The sequence below is a fragment of the Brienomyrus brachyistius genome, chromosome 6 (genome assembly GCF_023856365.1).
Source record: "Brienomyrus brachyistius isolate T26 chromosome 6, BBRACH_0.4, whole genome shotgun sequence".
NCBI lineage: Eukaryota > Metazoa > Chordata > Actinopteri > Osteoglossiformes > Mormyridae > Brienomyrus > Brienomyrus brachyistius.
In genome coordinates, this window is record NC_064538.1 from 17,225,892 (window position 1) to 17,249,934 (window position 24,043).

General features: G+C 45.3%; 1 protein-coding gene across 3 annotated transcripts in view; it reads left to right on the top strand.

The window, feature by feature from the left end:
- uvrag (UV radiation resistance associated gene) overlaps window positions 1-24,043 on the top strand; it is a 73,645-nt gene that overhangs the window by 47,071 nt on the left and 2,531 nt on the right. For all 3 annotated transcript variants that reach the window (XM_049016978.1, XM_049016979.1, XM_049016980.1), the window contains exon 14: window positions 19,685-19,776. In XM_049016978.1, the coding sequence (XP_048872935.1) occupies window positions 19,685-19,776 (92 nt within the window). The remainder of the gene's footprint in view (window positions 1-19,684; window positions 19,777-24,043) is intronic.

A 24,043-nucleotide genomic window follows, 5' to 3' on the forward strand; every position in this document is an offset into this window, starting at 1 on the left:
GTGTGTGTGTGTGTGTGTGTGTGTGTGTGTGTGTGTGTGTGTGTGTGTGTGTGTGTGTGTGTGTGTGTGTGTCCCTCTGTACTGTATATGAAGGTGCTGAAGGTCTTGAGCTGTAGTTTTCACTGACTTTTCTGGAAGCCACATTCAGACTGAAGAAACCGTAGGTGAAAACGTTGACCTGGAGATCTTTGCCCCAAAATCATTTAAAGCACCTCTTCTAACAGTCAGTATTCCATCCTAGTGCTTTAAACCTAACACCTGAGGATGAGGATCGGAGGAGTCCAACTAGGGAGCCTGGTAACTGAAGGCTAGGTGGTCACGTGTTTGAGAATGTTAACCCCCCTCGCCCCCCAACCCGCTTCAGAAGACTGACTATTTGCTGATTTTATGGTTCAGTCAGTTTCCGGTAAACATTAAAAGCTAATGAAATAAGACAAATCGAATGTCCCTAGGACTGAATACTTCTTTTTTTCCATTATGTATTTTTTGTAGCTATTCAGTTTTGACTAAATCGAATCTTAAGTCGAAGGTGCCCTGGTATTTCGGTGAATGTGAAGTTACGCTGCTCGGACTGCTCATTTAGAAGTTTTGCCTGCCGAGTTTGACGCTTTACAGATGCGATGGGAGGATGGCAGTGTCTTCCTTACCGTTGATGTGCACTTTACCCAGAAGGCGATCCCAGCGCCATTTTCTGCCGGCTGTTAATCAGCAGCTGGTTTGAGAGGCCTGCTAAGGAATGACTCACAGCGGATGTTTCCTTCTCGCGGTCCGGGGGTGTCGAGAGGGGCGCAGGCGTCTTGGAGTTCAGTGTGTGGCCTTTAATGAGGACTGGTGCGGTGCACCTGAGGCTGTGAGGTTTATTAGCAGCGACGGGCTAATGGCTGCCGCTCTCGCTCATCTGCGTTTCTCATGTTGAAGGTTCCTCACATGTGAAAGCGTTTGAGAGCTCCTTCGAGCCGCTCCGGGGCCGCCGCTGTGTGGCATGGCGCGCTGTTTGTCTATCTCAAATTAATGGGCCAAACAAGAAGGCCGCCTGAGGGAGGGAAGGGTGCAGATGCTCAGCCAGAACCCCCGCACAACGAGTAGAAGCAGGACTGTGTCGACTCGACCACGTCTTTGCCGGTCACATGATCATGCCGGACAGAGCTCGTTATGAAATGGACTATTATGTGAGGGTGGGATTCCGTTCTGCAAAGCATAGGGTGTGTGAAAACACATTGGATGTACTTTTTTTCTTTTTTAAAGCCAACAGAGTACAAGTTGCAGATGCACCTCGAAGCAAGTCATACCTGCTTCCTTCCTTATTTAATCTTTTCCTGTTTTTGTTTTGCTTGTCTTTAGTGGATTTCCACCCTAACCCTGTTTTGCCAGTTGCCACGACAGCCCTAAACATGTGTGTCGGGGGCGTCGGAGGCAGTGAGGAAGTTCCTCACCTAGGCTGCCAACTGCCCCCCTGATAAGATCTGCTTTCCCTCAAAGCAGGCCTGCCATCCAGAACTTTCTCACAGGTGCCACGGGAATCCGAGAGTGCTTGGGACTCCATTACCAAAAGGCCCTATTTTTATTCACCTATTTATTCGTTTATGTTCTGTCTGTTTCCCTGGAGATGAAAGGCGACACTGACCAGGCGCCTCATAGCTGCTAAAACGACGGGCCGTTTGAAGGGCTCGCCTGATGTTAGCCAGGTCTGATGTTCAGATTCATTGCAGACCTGACAGAGACACGTCGTCCTCCTATATAAGTCCTGCATTTTAATTTATTCCCAGCCACGTGTAGAGCTATCAGAGTAAGCTGTAAGTTAAAGGGTAAATTTTTTTTTGCTTTGGACAAATAAATATGCAGTCAGGATGTACTTAAAATAGCTAAAGCAGTGTTTCTTAACCCACTCCTTGGGGACAGTTCACATTTTGCTGAAGCGCACCTGAATCAAACAATGAACACCAGCAAATACCTGGTTCAGGTGTGCTGTGAGCTGGGAGGGAGCAAAAATGTGGACTGTCTTGGGGACCCCGTGGACCGGGTTAAGCAACGCTGGGTTATGATCGGACAATTGTGTGTGATGACAATGTATTACACGTGCCAGTGTGTTATACATTGTTTGGGGCACCCCCAGCGTCCCTCGTCTGCGACCTGGGAAAGCTGCTTACGCCGTAGTTTTGAGTTACGGCTGAGAGTGCTCAACGGCTCCCTGCTTAATCCCCGAGTTTTCGCCTACTTTCATTTTGACCGAGTTTGACGTTCTTCTGTGGGGTTACTGTATGGGTCCACTTAATTCCAGTGGGTTTATTAGGAAATAGCCGCCTTATTGACCCCATATATTTAAGAACCGGTATCTGTTTCCGATATAATGCAATTCATTAATAGGCCAGATTGAGGGCTGGTTGTCATTATTCTGTTTTGAGAGTCACAATATGCTCCTGAATTAGCCTGCCACGGATCTGTGTGCCGGGCTGTTGAAAAAAGCCAGAGATCTGGTTTCACTGCAGTTTCTGTCATGGATGTGATAGAGTAAACATATATCTTTTATTAAATTGCTCTGCGTGCTCCGTTTGAAACTGATACAGGGTCATTGGCAAAGAGCGGCGCACCGGGGGGTGGGGTGGGGGGGTGGGGGGTGTGCTTTGAAGTGAATATGTTATTTTTATTTGTGCTGTATCGCGTATCGGGGGTAACCGGACGCTGTAAGTCAGGTGTAAGTAGCTCCTATGTTATTTTTGGTTTCATTTAGGTAATGAGCCCCGTTATTTAATTTTTTTTTTGTACTCCTCCGTCTCTCCATCTCTTCCACAGACCTTTTATTCCAGAGGGAGGCGCTAGAGTGCCCACCTGCTTCCTTTTATGATAACATGCCACCGAGTTACATTTCATTCACTGAATGTGAAAGTGAAACACGGCCCAGGTGCCTTTTGGTTTGACGCCTGGGGTTTCCTCCTCAAACTGGTGTGTGCTTGTGAGTCCGTGTGCCCCCTCCAGGGGGGGATAATTGCATATGCGCAGACTTCTGGCCCAGCCATTGTCACCAGACAGACTTGCTTTGCCCAGCCTCAGTCCTCTCGTACAGAGTATGAAACAAGATGAGTTGAAAATAAACCAGCTGAACCAATGCAGACAAATTACACACATTGGTGAAGTTATCCAGAAATGTAACACTTTGGAATGGCTCCACATGTAGCTTTGGCCCTGTTATTATTTATAAGCCAGCATGTGGATCGTATTATATGTGACTACAACATACATGAATACCAACACGTTGGTAGTTGGCGCCTGTCACTGAAATCCCAGAGTGTCGCTTTCCTGGGAGAGGGAAGAACTCAGATTGTTGAGACTTAGCGCCATTTTTCGGACAAGATGCCTGATGACCCTTGGATGGCAGCAGTCAAGGAGCTCCACAGGAATGGGATCCACAGCCTTGAGACCTCACCGTCGTAATGGTGGTCTCCATTATGATCTGAGGATGCACACCTTACCCTTGAGACCTACCCATGGTTAAATAAGAGCCAAAATGGATTATGGTACCAGTAATGGTATTGGACCAATGGGGATGTTGGGTGCAGAAATTGGACCATGACATATTTATGCGTGAGACCCCATTCTCTTGATATCTTCCTGCCAGGAGGGCGACTCTATGGGATTTTGACCTTGGAGGAGTGATAAGGTCAAGGGAAACGTCAGTGTTCACCATTCTGTGATGCAAGGCGAATCTTGACCAGGCTCACACAGGGACCTTCGCTTGCTGTAGGGCTGCCTGCACCTGGTCTAGCTTTAACCTTAGCAGTGCATTGGCCTGCTGGCTCAGAGGACCTCTCCCTCAAAGTCAAGCATTGACTTGCGGTTGGGGAAAGCTGTGAGATTCTTGGCACGAGAGGGGTCCGTGGTCATTATCTCACGTGATTGCACTCGGATAGAAACGGTATGAACCAGCCATGAGTGTGAGCAGGAATGGACCAAAGGCCTCTATATCTTACTTACTTTGGAACGTACCACTAAATAATATGAGAATTGGCTGAATTCTGGAATGTTCTAATGCCCTTAAATTATTTTCAGCTATTACCTTATTTCCTTTTCTTGTATTTACCTTAATAAGGACTTCGTCAGGGATACAACACCGCCTTGTGACAGGAATAGACTGAAATAAACAACCATTTATTGTCAGCGCTAATTTTCTGCCTTTTTATTTGCATGATGGATGTCCATGCATCAAGTTAACCCAACGTTATGTCATGTTCTTAATCAACAGACACTGATTTGAATTGAGTGCTTCCAAGTGAGCGATTTGCATTCGGTTTGCTTGCATCCCTTTCCTGACCGTTGGGACAGACCGTTTCTGATACGGTTGTCAACCAGCTTTATATGCCAGGTGGTGAAATATCGGCATGGTGCTGAATGAGTCTGTTGTGATTAGGGTCATGAGGTCACTTCTGGACACATCAAAGTGTGACCAAGTTTATGGATCCGGTCTGGTACGCGCAAATATAGCCTAAGATGAGCTCAGTTCCCAGAATGCACTCTATTCATTATTCAAATGTGCATTGAAGGCCCGGCATTCAGTGAAAGGGCCGAGTCTTGTCTGTTTACCTTGTCTGTAATTAAAGTCAGGCAGGTAAATAAGAGGGAGAAAATGTCCCATATGATTTTTCAGTTATGCACCAAACATTAGCATAATATTTAGAAGTAGCTATTCTAGTTCCTAGCCCTCCTGTCCGGCGGAGACTTGTGGTCCGTGACTCACCCCGACGTGGTGTGAGCAGCTTCCCAAAAGTGGACTGTTGCCTCCGCATGGTCCCCAGCCTACCCACACAAGAAAAGCCTCTTCTGCACAAACAGCCTGTATCCCAGCTCCTCCGACAGTGAATGCTCCAGGTTCCAACGTTGACCCTTGAATTTGGCATTTGAACGTCCTCTTTTCTATTTATTTATTTGGGACACTGGAGCTTTTTTTTTTTCATTAGTAATGTTTTGCATTAGTACACTTGGAGCAATCAGTTTGTATGGCCCAAATCTGCCTTTTAGCATTCGTACGTCTGGCTTTATGTAGTTTATTCATTTCTTGCTAGAATATTCAGGAACAAATTTGATAGGTAAATTATTTTACATCCTAGGTGTTAAAAACCTCTTTGATTTTCCAGAAAATGTTTTCCTTTTAATATAAAGTTTTACACAGTAAAATATTCTTGGCATTGCATAACAGGATTAACGGAAGCCATGGAAAAGGATGCCTGGTATTTATAACAGATCTTAAAATAACGATTTGAAATAACGGAATGTTCCGGTGTTATAGGAGTGTCCCTCGGGCGGTTTGCACGTCGGAAGGTGGCGGCATCCATAAATATTGTATATTATACATGAAATATCTTTATCTTGGTTGCCCACCAGGCTCTAAAATAATCTGGTGTCCTTCCACTGACTATAAACAGAATTGGAAATTCGCAGTGCTTCACTAAAACCAGAAATACAGTTTTAAAGCAGAATTCACAGGAATGGTGAAATCTATATGCACCTTATAGACGTTGGTCTGAGACACTGTAGTGTTTTCACTGTCCCTGAAATAAGTAACGCGTGAAATGCAGCTGGAGGATAAATGATTGCATGTTATGTTTCTGTTCTTAATATGAACTTTTTGCTTTATTGTCAAAGCAAGTTGAAACCGGTGGTAATTAATGACATGGTGCATGTCAGGCTTTTGGCCCAAAGGCTGATCGGTGGTTTCTTTGTATTTTTTTTTTTCTGTATTCGTCAAACACAGCCAAGGTTAATGTGCACCATCGCGGAGAGACCTCCGGTCTGGCTACTGAACTCATGTTCGCTAAACAAACTAGTCAGCTTGCCTCCTATGGGATGTGTGCTAATGAGCCAAGGCGGAGGCCTCATCTGGAACGTCGAGGAACCGCAGTGACTGGCTGCTTGTGGCCACCAGTCCCCAAAGCAGCCTGTTATCGCACATAAATACTTAGCCGCATGCTTTATGCCGTTATTCACTTTGTCTGTTCTTGCCAGATGCGTTTCAGATTTGTCCGTGGGTTCCTGGCTGTGCGTATATGTCAGGTAGAGCCGGGATGTTAAACTTCCCGTGGAGACTCTCAGTCACCCCCCAGGAAAGATCAGTACCTTGGGCTAGTGGATCTCAGAGCCTGATGGGAAACGTGGGCCGACCTTTTCCCTACCAATTGTGTCTGGCACATCAGACCATGTGACCCACATTATGCAGCCATCCTGGGGGTGGCACCCACGGTCCATTCACCTGCCAGCAGCGCAAGGGATTGATGACTTTGCATAGAGGCTGTTTCAGCCGGAGCAGCTGGCCCTGGCAGAGGTCCCAAGCCAGGCCGGTGATTTATGCACATATCTAGGGCTGCAGTTTATATGTCACCGGCCTCTGGTTTCCAGTTTAATGTCTCAGCCGAATGTGGCCCTTGCAACACCGCGATTATGTCTCTTCTGAGTTTTATTGGAATTCCTCTGGACAGCCACCTATTGCTGCTTTATGAAACACTTAAATCGTCTTAATTGAATTTCCACGGTTTTTGAGGTTGGAGGAAGAGGTTTGCTTATCACAGCAGAAGTTCCAAATGAACCTAGTTCACAAAACATCCGCTCGGAAGGAAAGGATAATTTTCCCAATGGCGTGCACGGTCAGCAAGGAAGCTGATGGTGCTTCACGAGACAGAGTGCGACCTGCAGCGAGTTGCATGTGTCTTTATAAACCACAGTTTTATTCATCCCTTCCAAACTCGGCACCTTCCCAGCACATATCAGTCATTTGGCAAGCGTTATGAGATCCTGACTTCTCACAAGGCTCAAATCATCTCCCATATATCGTAAGCTATAAAGATTTACTCCCAAAATATGGCTAATGGATTAAAATGGTTTATAATGCTTAACGACTTATTTAAAATGATGAATGGGCTGGTCAGATTTTTTTCAACATAGCGAACGCTGTATTATAGTATTATTTTGTAATAATACTATTGTATTACAATGGATTTCTCCCAGAAAACAGTTTTAATGTTTTTCTCTTCTTGCATGAAAAATTCATACGCTTCAGCAGTCGAAACCAACCTCACAACCAGATTATTTTCATTCTACCCTGCAGACAGACCGTTTTTGAGGAGAACTGAGCTAAGAGCATCAGGAAAGTGTTGGCTGTAATGTGGAGTCATTTACTTAATAGCTTGGCTGGTGTTTACATCTGTTTGGAATTTGTAGCTAACCAGCATGTTAAAAGTGTCTGGTCTGGTCTTTGTTTTCCCTTGCTGTGATGTTTTCAAGCCAATTTCTGCAAAACCCTCTTCAGTATCAATAACCTCAAGTCTTTCCCAGTCCAACTACGGGAAGAGAGATGGGTCGTATAGCATCTGAGCAGTGTTGAAGGAAAACAAATATGGCTACACAAAGGTTGGGTAAGATTAAAAGGCCTTGCATGCTTTGTGGCAGATTATTAAGTTCCTGTGTTTTCTGAGGCATGCTTGAGATTTGTCAGATTGCGGCTGAGATATCTTTAAAATCAACTCTCAAATCAGCATGTCTTGGCTGGGGCTATATTTCTTGTACATGTGCAAGGAAGCTGAGCCCTTAACAAAAGAAAATAATCCCGTTTAGAAGTTCAACCTGCCAACCAAAGATCTTTTCGGTCCTTCTCAAATATCATATAATCAAATGGTAGAAGACCACGTTATTTAATATCTCAAACCAAGACGGCCACCTTTTCTTTTCAGCAAGGCTAACCGTGTATCAGGCTACAAACGCAGACATAACAGCACTGCCCTTCTTGTCACTTGACGTCGCTACCTGCCCGTCACAGCGAAACGCCACTCATCTGGTTGATATTTGAATGGTGTCAGCAGTCCTACTGCGTGCATGTCAGAATTTCATGCCATGAGGTACCTGTTAGCGCTACTGTGAACATTAAGTCTTCCTCTAACACGTAAATCTATACTTTTTTATGCAGAGGAAAGTAAAAAAAAAAATGAGTGAATTTGCCTATTTTTGTGCCGACTGTTATATTCCTTTAATCCCCTGTGCCTCAGATTCCCGAAGTATGGATGAAATCCCACCAAGCCACTAAAGAGGTGTCCTACCTCTCTCCTCAAGAATGATTGGTCCTTCTCTGGAAAGCAAGGATTATGGATTACATCAGAGCCCTTATGACATGCTGTCCTTGGGCGGTAAACTCTTAGAATCCTCTCTAGGGAAGAGATTGGCAAGCTTCATTATCATTCACCATCTCTTGTTTTTTGAGCCTGTGTAAACAAACGCTGGCCATTAAGTAGACATGTAATGCGTGTTATACGACTCAGCCATTTCATTGGGCTGAAGTGAGGGGAAACTTGCTTTCTATTAATCGGAGTAAGCTGCCGACGTGCCTGTCTCCCTTCAATTCGGGGTGTGCCTGTGGCCAATTATTATGTTGATGGGTTAAGCTGGCTCACAGTTACCCACTTGGCTGCCTGAATCTACATTATCCCCTGTATTCCAGTGCCAGAGCTTGTTCTGGCCTATCGACTTGGCATGGATAATTTTACTGTGCATATCTGAGGTTTCTGGTTAAGAACCTACATGGTTGCTCCACTAAATCATTATGATGACTCTTCTACAATCAGAACTCCATGCGTAGCCTGGCCCCCAATCGCTTACTCCATTTGCTTGCTGTAAATTAAAGCCTGCTTATTTGCAACAGGTTTGCTTGGATGAACTAACCTGAGTCCTACAGCCCAATTCAGTTGCTGGAGCACGTGGGGGCATAGTGAGGGTGAGGTGAGGTAGATAAGGCTGGGAACGGGGGTGTAATGGGTGAGGTATGTGGCATTCTGGAAAAGCACCATGACCTCACTTATGGTGCAGGGTGACAACAACTTAATCAGATAGCGGTGCATTGCAAGCAAGATACTATGGATTCTGCTTGTATTGAGCTCTTGGCTTATCTTCCAGTCATGATTTGATATAAGAACTGGTGTGTGTACTGGACTTCTGTCTTGTGTACGCATGGTTTAAGTTCTTTGGGTCCCCCCCATCTTTGGAACAGTGTTTCTACAAGTTGGATCAAGATAGGTAGCAAGATGTTTTTCTTCCGGTCGATCTTAGACGTGCGCTGTTAAAAGGAATTTGCCAAAAAATATGTGACGACTTTTAATATCGCAAAGATGAGAAGATGAACAAGAAGTGGCCTCTAGCACATATTTACATTCGAGGTCTTAACTAGATACAGGCCAGCCACAAAATTCCATTAGAACTTTGTTACTTGGCTTTTTGCAGTTAACGTGCTGTCGGTTTTGGCCTGAGACGTGGCTAAAAAAGGTGTGAGGGTTGCTGTTTTTCTTCCTTGAATCTAATGACCTTTTTTTTTAACATTCCTTCTCTCTTGCGTCCTCAGACTGAGTTCTTTGCCAGTAGATTGGTCAATAGCTGCCTTGACTGAAAAGGTATCGAGTAAAACAGAAGGATGGAGCACTTTGTCTCCAGATTTGCAGTACAGTTGCTTTCAGAGCCTAGGGGTTTCCTACTTTCCATTACAACAAACAAGTGACCTAGTGATCTTTTGGATAGACAGAGGATAGTTACACTGTCACTGGTTTAATATATTTTTTTTGTGGTTCATGCGCATGACACTGAAGAAGTTTGACAGGAATTCAATAAAGTCATTACGTCATGCTAAACTTAAACAGCTCTCTGTTGCACTAGGAATGCTATTTCGTGCAGGTATGACTTGGTACAGATAGAAAGTGGATAAGGTTACTAGATGATTTGGCCTTGTTCCACAACAGAGTGAGCAGTACATAAATAAAGTGGACATGCTTAATGAACACATTCTTCTTCGTAGTTGACTATGATATTGCGTGAAATTGTATATTTGAGATTGTGGAACTTTGTTAAACACCGTTTTGTAGATGAGTCTAATTCCTTTCGTTAATCCATTTCCTGTAATCATGGAGATGACATCAGGTTGTTGCATAGCTAAATCTCATTAGTGTTGCACCTTCACTATTTTTATTTTATTTATTTAATTTTTACTGCAACTAGGCAAATCTCTACAACCTTGCATAATGTCCAACACCCTCCAAAGCCAACGGGACACTGGTTCACTGAAAGCCGTGGGCAGTACTGTTCAAACCCCAAATGATGCCCTAGTCACCACTGAAACCCCCATTCTGTAGAAGATGGTGGCTAACTGCGTTGCCTATAGGGTTGACAGGCACTGGCCATGAGTCTTGGAAGAAGAAATAATAAAGTAATCAGAGCACAGATCTAGGGGAGGGAAGCAGCCAGGTGTCCTTCTGGTCTTGCAATGTTCGAGGAACTGGGATCGGCTCTTTCCAGCAACGCAGACACCCTGCTCTTGGCCCCCTTGCTTTCTGCAGGAGGCCATAATCTGTTTGTGAGCTTAGTGGAGCGAGGGATTGTTGGCTCACTTTCTCCCACTGTTGCCGTAACAAGTCCTCGCCGTGTGCTGTAATGAGCTGGAGCACCTCTGTTGCCAAGCCCCGGGATGCCCGGCTCCTTCGGGCTCCATGTCCTTCCGTCAGACTCTCTCTCGAGTTCCTTTTCTTATTCATAACGCCCTTCGCATCCTGATTGCAGTGGGGCCATTGAAACAAGAGCATATAATTGCAGCGGATTCTTTAGCATTTATCTGCTCGGCTCTGTCTCCTGCCTATGGACACTGCCAGCTTCAGCCACGCGGTCATTTGTCAAGGTCCCCCCCCTCCAGAGGTATGTTGGGAGTAAGGTCTGGAAACTTTCTTGCACCCCTTGGTCATTCTCCCACATGTTTAGAATTAAATGTCACCGGGCTCGGCATCCGGGTCTTACATCTTACTGAGGCGGCATGCTCTTTTCAGAGAGGATAGGCGTTCTCTCGGTGGCACGCATAATATCACGTGGCAAGTGCCCCGACTCTGCATTGCCGAATAGGCTATTTATCCAAGAAAAACATTTAGGGTGACATCCCCCCTCCCTTTGTACTACTGATATGAAAACTTCTGGTTCCATGTTATTCTTTCCAAGGATAATATGCAGTTTGTTTCTACTACTCTAAAAGCAGACGGCAATCTCAGCGCTTTATGATACTTGAGCTCAGGGTGGCTTATCTGAACGTGTGCTTAAGGTCTGTTGATGTTTAATACATCTCATTCCCACCCTCTCTTCTGCTGTATCAGCTTGTAAGCAGACAAATGAAAGGCCTTCTTGTTCCTTGAGCGATTGCACCCAGGGCAGTCACAAAGTAGCAAAGAAAAGTTTGATACTGGCGAGAGAAATGAAGAGAGGAGGACCCCCTTTCTCTGAAAACCTGGAACACGGCTGTACCAATTTTTGGTACTAGGTGGATATAACGGCGCTGGAATCTTGTTAAAGGAGTTTTAACAAAGTCAACCACCTTGGTTTTTGGGATAAGTTTTTTTGCTTTTTGTTTATTTTCCCTTTCTTCATCTTTGAGTCTAGTCTTTACACAGTTTGGCTTTTTAGGTGTAAGACTCTGTCCACCTTGTGTTGGCTACAGGGGGAGGATGGGAAGTGGCTTGAATGGGCCGCCAGTTCATCGCCGCATTATTACCATGTGACCCAAAATGGCAAAAGTAATTACGCATGAGTGCTTTTTTTTTTTTGGTGTTTAGACATGGAAAGAAACATTTCTGGCTACCGAGGGATACTGCCGAAATGTGTTCCATCCTCTGCCTGTGGTTCTGGCTGTGACCTTTGACCTTTGCGGCCTGAGTTCTCGGTGCACGTACTGCTCGGTAGCCCTCGAGAGAGAGGCTGCCACGTTTTGGAAAGCAAGCCATCCGTCAAAAGCTGTAACCTGTCAGAACCCAAAGGGAAGCCACGTCGAGCAAACAGAACCTGCCTGTGTGTCACTCACTCTGGCTCATGGCCTCGCTTCCCAGTGGCCGTTCCCTGTAGCTACAGGCTCGCTGTTCACGTAGAAGCCCTGTGGAAATACGGCGTGTCTGAAGGACTTTGTAAAATACCACATCATTTATTTCCAAATAATAAAATTACCAGATTTTTCTTTAAAAATAAAAACTTTTTAATAGTTATATTTGGCAGGACTGCTTAAAAGAATGTTTTGAAGAGGGGTAAAGTTTGTTTGGTTTTCATGAAATAATTTCCCCCATTAATATATCTTTCCATGCATTGAGCTGAGCTGTAGAACCTTGTAAATGACTTAAGCACTGTGAGTGGCTTTACTTGCTGCTTTAATGATACTCAGCCTGACTCTATATTCACCTCAGCCTGACATCCCACAGACAATTTAGTGCAGTCAGTGTATTTTTGAAATAACGGCATTGAGTACAGCCCCAATTAAATTGGCACACCTCAGGGGGAAGAGAAATTCAAAGGAAAGAAAGTTGATGAGTGTCATTTTATTTTGCGTAACCTGCCAGATGTGTCACTTATTTGGACGGTAGATGTTTGTTTTTAATCTCTGCTGTTATATTAATGTCCCGTTATTATTGTTAAGTTCAGTAAAGAAGCGAACATTGTATTTTATTGGCTTGGGCTGTTCCGGCAGATATCAAAGTAGTGTAAATTTGGAGTGCATTTTGCCGTAAAAATGGGCATAGATTATTACAAAATAACCACCGACACATGCTAACCGCATACAATAGTAACAAAATAAAATATATTCCGATTATACATCTATCCCTCATACAGAGACTACAAAGAAAAAACACTTCCAAAATTGGTCTGTCACTGGTGGTCTTGTAATTAAATTTCCCTTTTTTTTCCCTGACAGATGTCTCATGATTACATAAAAATGTTGCTTGAATTTGCAGCAACGTGATACCCAATAAAATGTTAACGACATATAATCCGATCAAGGTGTTTCAAGTTAGGGTTTGATGATGGCGGGCATCGTATGCTGGTCTGCACCTGTGACGCATTATCGCCACGGAGGGAAAAAATGATAATGAAAATTTGGGGACGGGGGATTCAGAGGAGAGACCCCGGTAAAATCAACAGCTGCCAGTCTTACTTATGCTATGGATGGAAGATGGAGGCATTGGTGTTTAGACAAAGCTTAGTGTTGGCTCATTATTTGTTTTTGCTAATTTGAAAGATTAGTATCTTCAATAATGCTTTAGTGAGGCTGAGAGCTATACTCGGAAGTTTTTACGGAATTTAATTACTCCTAATTCCTTTCCATCTCTCTTATGAAAATAAACTGGCCAACTACTAGGTGTCCGCACTGTGTAGTTACTTTGGGCAACCCTAGAGAACCTCCCCGACTAAAGAGCTTTGGTTTGCAGGTTGACATCATAATAATTCCGTTTATTTCTATCCGACATTTCCTAGCTAATGAGCTCCAAATTATAATGACCTCAGGATTCTGCTCATGCCACATCGCTCCATTTCAGGATAGGTCTTGGTACAGCAGATGTGGTGCTTATTTGAAATATTGTGCTGTTCCACTGTAATAACACATGGTGTAAAGTCATTTTTCCATGTATTAGAAAATTGGTATTTAAGAACTGAAAATGTCTCAGGTTGAATATTTTATAACAGAAGTGCTTGTTTCCTGTCAGATTTTTTCCCCTTGATTATAATTGCATCATTACAAAAATTTTTGGTTCTCAAAAATGTGACCAGGAACTACTTGGCAAATCACAGGTTAGATTGAGGTTAACTGGACTGCAGTAGTGTGGCTGTGAAGATGACTCGGTAGTGTGGCAGGTTGAATGTGTGTCCGTTCTGACTGACTTGCCATTGCGGAGCATGGCCCATGGGCGTCACCTCGGCAACGGGCGTTATGGCTTCTTGCGTTTAATTAAGTTAGCATTTTGTCAAGAGGGTTATTAATTTCTGGTCTGGTTCATGTGAAATGTCTGGTTCTGCGCCTTCGAAGTGAAGTATCTGCCGTAGATTTTCCAAAAAAAACAATGAAATCAAGCATATTATAGCTCGCTCCCACTAGCCCCCAAGGAATCCATTATTTGGTAACATGTTACCATTGATTGGATTTTCTGTGTAATTTTGTATAGGTGTGACTTTTCTTTTAATAAATAAAATAGATTTTCAAATTGAATATATTAGGTGAATATAATGTTAATTTTATTTTTATTCAAGTGGAAATTTTTAGATTTGTTGCTCGTCTTCCTTTTGATAAAATACTATTTTGTATTGCTGACTAAGGTTTGTATACAGTACACCCTAAGCTGAGTAATTATAGTTCATAGAGTTATGAGGCTAAAAGGAGCCAGTGTATGATAGTCAAGAATCCCTGATTGACAGAATCAACCACACGGTATCTAGGATAGGGCATGTAGGGAAATGTAGGATGTTTGTTTATTTTCCTGTGTGTTCAGTCTATTAAAAGCACCTTTTCCTTTTGGCCTCTGGTCCTTGGTCGCACCTGCATTTTCCCCGTCCTCTGCAGGGTGATGGTGGCCAGCCTGCCTGCCCACACTCTTGGGCTCTCTGGCTCCATCTTAGACTGAACCAGCCATGAACCAACAGCCCTGCTCATTCCTGCCAGCGGCTTTGCAATGTGCTGCTAATCTACAGTGATGTTAATAGTCTTTAAATTGCTTCAAAGAGGAAATGTATGTCCTGGCAAGATTTAAAAGAATGACAGGAAATAGCCTAAACGATTATTTAAGCGTTTCGTGTAACTAGCAAATCAGTATGGAATGTTTTATTGCAGTACGGTTTCAGTGAAGGAGCCGTTACATCGGATGCCTAAAACTTTATATCTTTACTTTTCACAAAAAAATGTGTTGTTTCTGTGTAGCTAAAGTTCAGGAAGGTGGGAGGGTGTTTTAGCTCTAATTAATTGTATGTGCTGTTTCGGATACTGCAAATAAGATGATACGGTGTTCAGTGCACCCACTGGGGGTGGGGGGGGGGGGTGAATCTACACTAATATCTCTCTTTCCTTCTTGGGTTCGGGCAAGTGCTTGGACTCCAGCTTGTCAGTTCTTGTTCAGTTTCCAGTCCCTCAGTTTCAGGGTCACATATAGCCCTTGGCCAGGGTTTTGAGTCTGAGCCAAACCCTCAAGTTGACTAAGCCCCTTAAATAAGAGTGAATTCACATTGGCTTTTTTCAGAGCAGATCTGGATGTTTTTGGAACCCTTGCTACTTGTCAATTTTTCGGTCAGCAGCATTTGTAAACGGAGCATAATAAATGTTACTAATATGTTGGGTTGCTTTGTAACTTTTGGTTCTGTTTTCCACTGCACCATTACTCTGATTTTTGTTTTGGTGACCGATGTGCTAAGTAGTAAATGTTCTTTCTTTAAAAATGCTTTGGAATTCCTGTAATTATTGACAGTCTCTCTCTAACTGTGCCCAACTTTCCACAGGAAGAGCAGCGTCATTGAGTATAACAATTCATCATTAATGATACTTTCTCTTGAAAGTTGGACTTTCTCGACGTTCGTTAACGGGTGTCAGTGAGAGACTGTAGAGCAGCCGTGAGTGTAATTTATGGGGCTTGGGCACGACCGCCAGCTAACCTTCTCCAGAACCTTGGAACGCACTGATTCTGGGCCATCCAGGACCTCATCCACCACTTGTTAAGCAGTTGGACAGTTTTACTCTCTGATGCCTTCTGGAAACTTTAAAAATTGGACATATAAGGCCCGGTTATATATTTGATCACACAGTCCTGTAACATTTGGCTTTTGTATTCAAATTTTTCCTGAATTAGAGTCCGTGCAGTTTGGTGCTGTAGCGTATGTGTTAGGATTAATTTTTTGCAGATAGTCACAAAAGCTAATTTTAAGGTGACTGGCTCTATTTGACACCTGAGTGACTGTTTAAAGGAAAAACGGGAATAGCATGTATTATATATAATGTTCTGCCTTATATTACATGTTGCTTTCTCATAATGAGCTTGTAATGAGTTCAGATTCAGAGCAGATGACAGTGTTATGAGTTTCTGATGGCAATCAAAGGGGAGAGGGAGCAGTTCTCAAATGCTGGAGAAGCTTGATTTAGCTGCAAAAACAAACACTGCCACGGTGAAAACGCACAGGCAAACAAAAGTCATGGCCTCCCGCTTCCCCATCATTCTGACATGCTGCTCAGCTGTGGGGTGGGATTCCTCTGTTGTGGTGGGTGCATCCGGCACTAAGAGAACAGGCGTGGCATTGAAGTGTTATCATATGTTGTTCTGGCATCTTTGTGTGGCACTAAAGGCAGTGAAGCACTTCGGTAAGCTGCCATGAGCAGGGAGACGGGACTGAGCGCAAAGGCCGGCCAGAAGGGGGCGCTTTTATATCTCAGCCGAGGATCATATCTGGCCAGCTACAAGGAATGCCCTAGGTATGGTTCATCCAAGCCTCTCTGTTTCCAGAGGGGTTAATGGGCCTGGGGATTGCTCAAAACGGGGGGGGGGGGGGTAGCTTTCAAGCGGGAGCTGGAGGGTAAGAATCTGTGGCGGAGGAGGCACTGCATACCGGGCGCTGAAAGATCTCCGTGGAGTTTACACTATTAGGAACAACTTCTCTCTAAAGTTATTACAGCTTAATCTTCATTTGCCTTAACGTGCTGAAATGTCAGACAAACGCGATGGCGCGTGCTTTGTTTTTGTTCGCCTGCTTGCCGATTCGCTGTGCCATCAGCTCCATCAAGGGTCGACCAGATGGCGAGGCCACGAACGGCCACATATTTAGTTAAAAGTTTTTGACTCAACAGCTTGTCAATGGTGACATTTTCACAGGTGACAACGTTTGCCTTTGTCTTGCGTGGTTCACTTCGTGGTTTGTGTCAATTTCTGAAAACCTAGAGCTAATTGAAAGTAATTTCTAGTTTGGGGAGCAGTATGTGGCTTAGAGGGTTAGGACATTGTGCCTACAGTATGTTCAGGAAGTCGCTGGTTCGGATCCGGCACGGTGTTTTCATCGTTGGGTCCCCAAGTAGATCATTAACCTCCATTTACTGCAGGGACTGTCTGTGCCTGCTTTCTCCAAAAACGTATGTTACTTTGGATAAAAGTGCCCGCTAAATAAATAATATATAAATGAAGTTTTACATGCGTGAGGCCTGACTCTCCCCAAGTTTGCGGTATTTTTGGGCATTTTAGGGGCACTCGTATATTTAAACGATCGGCCTTCAGGCAGACGGGATACCGTTTGCTCATGAATAGGCCGTGTTCCGGGCCTAAATCCAGCAGTGTCCTCTGCCAAAAGCAATTCGCACTCTGCTCGGTCAGAGAAGCGGCTTCATGCAAACCAGCCAGGGAGGTGTCCACGTGAATATTTATCCAGTCTGGAGCAAACCCACATCTCTCTGTCCCCGCATTAAGGCACCATTCCTCGTCAGGGCAGCGGGCGCCCTCTCCCTAACGGGCACTGCCCCCTCTCACGTGGGAGGGTGTCGGCCTCTGATGCTGACCTGCTGAAGGGATCATCAGATGCAGGGTTGGGGGGGGGGGCACAGCTGAATTGCTAGCCCCATTTCAGCAATTGAGATTGGTGCTGCCTCATCCCCCATTAGTAAATCACATGCTGTCCAGTTCAGGCTCGTTGAGCAGTCCCAGGCTGAACGAAAGCGTCAGCTATGCCGTGGAGTGTTTTGCAGCAGAATGAACAGAGCAGAGCTCTCAAGCATCCATAGTGTGTCAGCACCACATGTAGGTGGAACACGCACACCGATTGAAAGAGAGTTTGTTTGTTTATTTAGCATTTTCATCTGCAAATGAATCATAGAGTTATTCTGGAAAAGATCAGGGATATCACGCCAACCGGGCTTTGAACTGTTCGACCTTGGGTTCGAGGAATCCACAATTCCTCGTTGAGTAAGCGCCCGTCAAAACCTGACCTCAGAATAAACTGTTCCAGGTTTTTAAAATGTCTATATATGTATGTGGTTAAAACGATTATATATACACACACACACACATAATTCCCTGATGCAGGCTTTAGTGGACGTGTCATCAGTCTAGCTTTAAAGGGATCATCAGAGAATATTAAAGTCCTGTCAGTACGGCCCACAAAAAAAAGAGGAATGTGAGTGCGGGAGTTCTTTGTGATACCAGGGTAATTTTTCACCAAGTACAGCCATTAAACCTTTTCCTGTGCCTGTAGTCTATGGATGCTTTTATTCTCCGTAATACCAGTATTGTTTAGGTGGCAAATAAGAGTGAATATAACATTTGTTTGCTCAGAGACACGCAGTGAGCTTGTGTATGACTCCGTCACGTTTCATCTGCTCCATTTTTATTTCACATAAAAGCGAATTAATCCAGTTATTTGAAAAGAGTTGCACGCTGTGGGCGGAAAAACACAGATGTTCCTGTCCAGGAGCTGGTGTCGGCACGGTGATGTACCTCGGCAACCGAAAGACAAGAAATGAAAAACATGTATAATGGTTTCGATTTCCAGCCGCTGCCAGGAAGTGTGTGCGTGTTATAGATGATGCTGTTAGATCACTCCATCTCCCATTCGCCCACCACCCAAGTCTAATACCCCTCCTGTCTCGCATGGAGAAAGCAAGGAAAACGTGAAAGATGGTGAAGCCCCCCCCTCCAAACTATAAAAAATTGGTTCAAGGTTCCTGCAGTCTGCAGTGGGTTTTTAATTATTTTTTTTTTTGGTACCCCTTCCTGTTAGAAATCCAACATGGGCCAATTTTTTAAGGTTGGGACCAAGGTCAGTACGGTGATCATAAAGCTACATCTTCCCAGAACTGGATCATAGCAATCTGAACACGTTTTGCCTGCATGCAAATATGATATGGAAATAGGAGAGTATTTGGTAACGCTTTACATTAACTGCACCTTCGTAATGCAGTCATAATGCATTCATAGAACATTCAGTACACCTTCATAATGCATTCATCAGCTTTCATAAGAAGCATATAAGTATACCTTAACATCTTAGCATACCTTAACAGCTTTAATATACATCAATAAGAAACATTGTAATCTTTTAACATGGGTTATTAATGCATAACAAAGCTGTTAAGGTATGTTGATGTTAATGCCTTCTTACCTGCTGTTTATGAATGTTCTATGGATGCAATGTACAATTTTTGTCTAGCTTTGCCTGATATTTTTCAGCTTCAAGCAGAATAATTTCAGGGTTAATGTCAATTTATAGTATTTAGCTTTTTATGTAATTTTTTATTTTTTTTTCCCATTGTAAATTAATGTGTTCCCCTGCTCATGAAGAATGCTGTAGCTAAGAAAATAATGAACGGCTCTTTTTGGAAAGTGGATGCAGGTTTTTGGTCAAGTAAAAAGTGACCCCTACTGTTTTATACAGTAAAGGTTGTTTAGCTCTGTATTCATTTTATTTCAGTGGTTTGTATGACTGAAATGGTCAGGGTGTCAAAATATAACTGCAAATAAGAACATTAGTCATCATTACAGCATTTCTGTAATTCTCTGCCGTGGTACGCTAATGAGATTGGGGTCCCTAGCAAGTAGAGTCTGTAACTCATAGTGACATGTAGCTAGCTTGGTTTGTAGGGAGGGCACCTCTTGTTTTTCCTTGGTGAGAACGAAAAAGTGGGTCGGAAGTCTCGGGAGTCTTGTTCACGCCCTGTGACCTTCAGTTGTCCAAAACCAGGCTCCGGCTGAGTGCTTTAGGGACTTATTCCGGAAGCTGATAATGCAGTCATGATGGACATCCAGGGTCCTGGCATATCCAACACCTCGAGTGGCATTTTAGTAAACCTCTAACCCCCCCCCCCCCCCCCCCCCCCCAGCATGGTTTATAACGTTTTTCCCGATTCTCTCACCAGTTAAGGTACCAACATGGCCTCTCCACCCCAGACCTGCGGCAGACCCTGCCCAACCTGAAGAACTTCCTGGAACATGGGCTGCTCGTCCGCTGGTGAGTACCTCGTCCCCAGCCCTCCCCTCCCAGTCCAAGTGTCCACTCAGGATTAGCTATCGCCGCAGGGCCGTCTTCCCTGCTTTAAAACAAAAATGAAAGCCTGAAGTCTGGGACCTGGGGTCTCCTCAAATTAATGTGATTCTCAGATGAGTGACAGCCCTGTCAGGAGGAACTCTCAGAGCCCTCCGATAATCTGCGATAATAGAGTGGACTCGGGTGCAGGCATTGCTTTATGAGTTCCAGCTGCAGGTGGGTTCCCTTGGAGATGCTCTGTCTCATCTGAACCGGCCTGTGGTAGCCCATCCATAACCCAACAGCAGTATTAAAATGAGCCCATCCCTCGTCGTCCTCCTAACGATACCCTGAAGGCAATACCTCCAAATTTGGTCCCGTTTGTCCACTCCTCTCCTTGGGTCAGCCGCAGAAACGCCGTACTTAACGTCTACTAACTGTGTTGTTCATGGGCAATGTTTTGGAAGGAAGGAAACTGCAAAAGAGGCAAATCTTTGAGTTTATCTCACATTTGCAAGGCTGTAACGTCAACCAGATGATATTTGGCCTGTGACCCTTCTTGCAGCACAAACCCTTTTTCCACGGTTAAAGCGTGCAGTTCAGTGGCTGCACGGCTTTCAGGCTCCTCCAGATAGCTGCAGCCTTCAGGGCTTTCATCTGATGTTCCTGCTGGTTTCATGAGGAAAATGGTGACCATGGAAGTTTGGTTTTGACATGTTGAGTTGGTTTTCCCCATATTTCAATACACATCCTGTGTTAACATATACTGTCAGTACCCTTCCACTCGGGGGCTGAGGTTGTAGGTCATAATGAGCGGTTACCACCATAAACAGCAGCTAGTATTAAACTGTAATACGTTAAAGTATTGGGGAACTACACCCCCACCCAGATAGGACCTCTAGTATGTTCTGTCCTGATGTACTCAGCATGGGAGTCAAGCACATGATCTTAAGTACAGTAAAATCTTAGGGATATTCTTGTTTTATTTTCTTTTCTGAAGGATTTAGGTTTTCCCCCCTCTGAAAGGTAGCCCTCCCTTGAAAAAAGGTTAAATTCAGATAGCGTTTCTACAAGCGGCCGGAGCCATGAATTATGAGCTCCTGGGAGAGAGCCCCCGGGTAGCGCCGAGAGGGACCGCAGCTCCGATTCCGCCATGCCGGGATGTCCTGCGTGTCCAGGGAGCCGTTCGCTGTCTCAGGATCGCAGACATTTCCTCCATATGGGAGAGTAAGTCGTGTTTTTAGAGCGAGAGAACGGGGCCGGGTTTTTGCTGGCGTTTCACGTGCTGGTTACCGTGAACCTTTAACATTTCCTTCTCTGTCGTCTCCCAGGAGTGTTCAGCAGGCCCTTGAGTGGATCTGCCGGCTGAGTTTGCAATAAACAAATTAATCTTGTTCTTGCGCTAACCCTTCCTCAGGGGGGGTCCACAGGCCACTGCCACGCAGCTGCACACTCGATGCCCCCCCCCACCCTCACCTGCTAGCTTGGTCTGTGGATGGCGCTCGGCAGCCTGTGAGCTTATATATCCTACCCCATCCCTGCTGTGTTTTTATTTGTTTGATATGGTACAGTGGATCTCTCTGGCTCTTAGGCATAGGAGCGTAGCCCGGGGTTCAGGAAAAGAGCACAGGGGGGCTGGTTTGTTTGGCGAGGTGGGGGTGGGAGTTGGGGCTCGGGCTCGACATATTTATGTACCTTTTCCCGACGAGTGATATGGAAAGCAGAGCGAGGGGACAGATAAGTTCAGAAGGAGTGACGGGCCGTAATGTGGAAGGGATTCTCTGGATTAGCAGTCAGAGTTCACAGCGGGATGCAGCTGATGGCAGCGCCGCACGTCTGACCCAAAGCGAAACATCCCCGTAGTTAAAGGGCCAAAGAGATAGGAGACGCATCAGTCAGTCTCTGAATTCCTGCAGTGTGTGGAGCCAGGCCTCCTGTACGGATCTGAGAAATGGACGCCTAGGTTCAGGTGGGGTGGCCAGACCCTAAGGAACTGCAGGGGAGAATCAGTATTAAGCTTGAGATTCAGTAAAAATGAAACGGATATTTCCAGAACATTGGGAATGCAGAAATTTTCTGTGTAATTGTTGAGATTGAAATCGGTGGTCTTAAAACATCTAGTTTGGAGGACATAGGGGGATGGAAGCTGACAGAACCTAATGGCTTCTGATGGGTCCTCTGAAAATCGTCAGGGGTGGGGGGGTAGGCATGCGTCCTCAAGAAGCTGGAGGTAGCGTAGAAGCACCATTACAGGCGACCGTAAAAGTGTCGGGGGGTGGGGTGGGGGAGTGATAAATCACCCTCCTCACTGCTTCATGGATGTGGGATGTGTTTGTATCTTGACCCACCCCAGCAAAGAGACAAGCAGGTCACCTCCAGTAGCAGTTCAATTGCCCCCGCGTTCTCCAATCTGGGGCTACCACCTGAAAATCTCCTCTGTGTGTGTGTGTGTGTGTGTGTGTGTGTGTGTGTGTGTGTGTGTGTGTGTGTGTGTGTGTGTGTGTGTGTGTGTGTGTGTGTGTGTTAATGTGGAGGGGGGGTGGCTCTGATCCCCAGTGTATACCAACACGCGCTGACATATTTATTTATTTATTTATTTACTTGCCGGGAAACAAGGGTCCATTGTGCTGCCTGTCGGCACCGGGCCCCCCCGTAAACAAATGTATGTTTCATAGACCTCATTATACCCCCCCACCACCCTCCCTGCTCCTCTATTAATTCCAACTGAGCTGTTAGGTATCTGGGGACCTGCATACGCACCACCTCACACCATGTGGACAAAGCGCTTGGACTGATGCCTGTGATTTCAAACATTTTTGCCCCCCGGCACGTGGGGGTGGGGTGGCTGGGGCAAGGGGGTGAATGCTAATTGTCCCAAATGAAAAGCAGCATCAAGAGTCATACAGCAAAAATATTATGACAGCATAGGAGACTGAGCCGGCGTTCCCTTTCCTTACTCCGTGGGGGGGGGGGGGGGGGGGGCATGCCAATCCATGTTCCCGATTAAGCAATTTAATTTGACGAACGTTTAAGGAGCGGGTTAGAGCTGAAAGTGCCGGGGCAGGCGAGGAGCAGCGAAACCCCAGAGGTGTGTGTTCTCGCGGACTGTGACTGCGCGTACTGCTGAGGTGGGTGTCACAGCGTGTTTATATTAGTCGACCGATTAAACAGGATCGCATTTTAATCCAAGGCAGACGTGTTTATGAGTTTTTAAGCTCGTCTTTGAAGTGGCTTTGAAGGAATCTGAGAAGTTTGATCGGTTATCGACGTGCAGGTTTTGTGTTTCTCTAAGCCTTTGCAGTGTGATGTTTGGCATGGGCGCCGTGTGGAAGATTCACATCCCGTCCCTCTTCTTTTGCTCTTGGAATTGGATCGATATTCATTCCAGAATGCAGAGAGAGGGATCGTGTGCTGGAGTTAGTCATGCGGCCAGCAGACCGACAGCCGCCGTGCCTGACGACATGTGTGCCGGCAGATGCTTTTATTTACCTTTTATTGTCGCTGTTTGTCTGTATGTGAATGTTTGACTCCGGCGCCATCAGTAAACGGCAAACATCTGATGTTTTTTTGTGGAGGCTAAAATAAGAGTCCACTGGAGCGCCCTCCGCTGGCCGCTTTTAGTGGCGTTTGGAGGTGGAGAACCCTGCCTGTGTGCCGCCCTCTGCCTTATCGGGTTTATGTCCCCACTGTGCCTCCCCAGGACTGCTGTAGGAAACGTGAGAGAGAGAGAGACCTGGCAGCCTGCCACTGAAATCCCTCACTTTCTATTGGTTGTGGGGGAAGGGGGGGGGGGGTTCATTGCAGCAGAACTATAACCACAATTACAACAATGGTAAAACCAACTCGTGTGGGAAGCTCTATCCTGAATGCCCCCGCACCCCCCGGCAGTGCTACAGTGCCTCCTTAAGGGCAGCCCCAAGTAGGCGACGGCAGACAAATGCTCAAAGTGAGCGAAACACACCATGATCCCTGAAAATTTGCATTGCAGCTGGGGGGAGGGCGGCCCCACCATGCCGTGCCCCCCACAGCTATGCACAAGCATTTCTCCTGCCAAGCCCCTTGTCTTGTTCTTACTGTTTCACTCTACTAATTGGCAGGGTACCTCTCCCTACCCTCCTTATTTTTATTTTTTTACCTCCATCACCCCCCCCCTCCCCTTTATGGTGCTTGTCAACACCTCATCTCTTGGCCAAGCTGTAACACACCCTGCTACAGCCAGTATGCCACCCCGGGGGGCTTGTGGTCCATATTG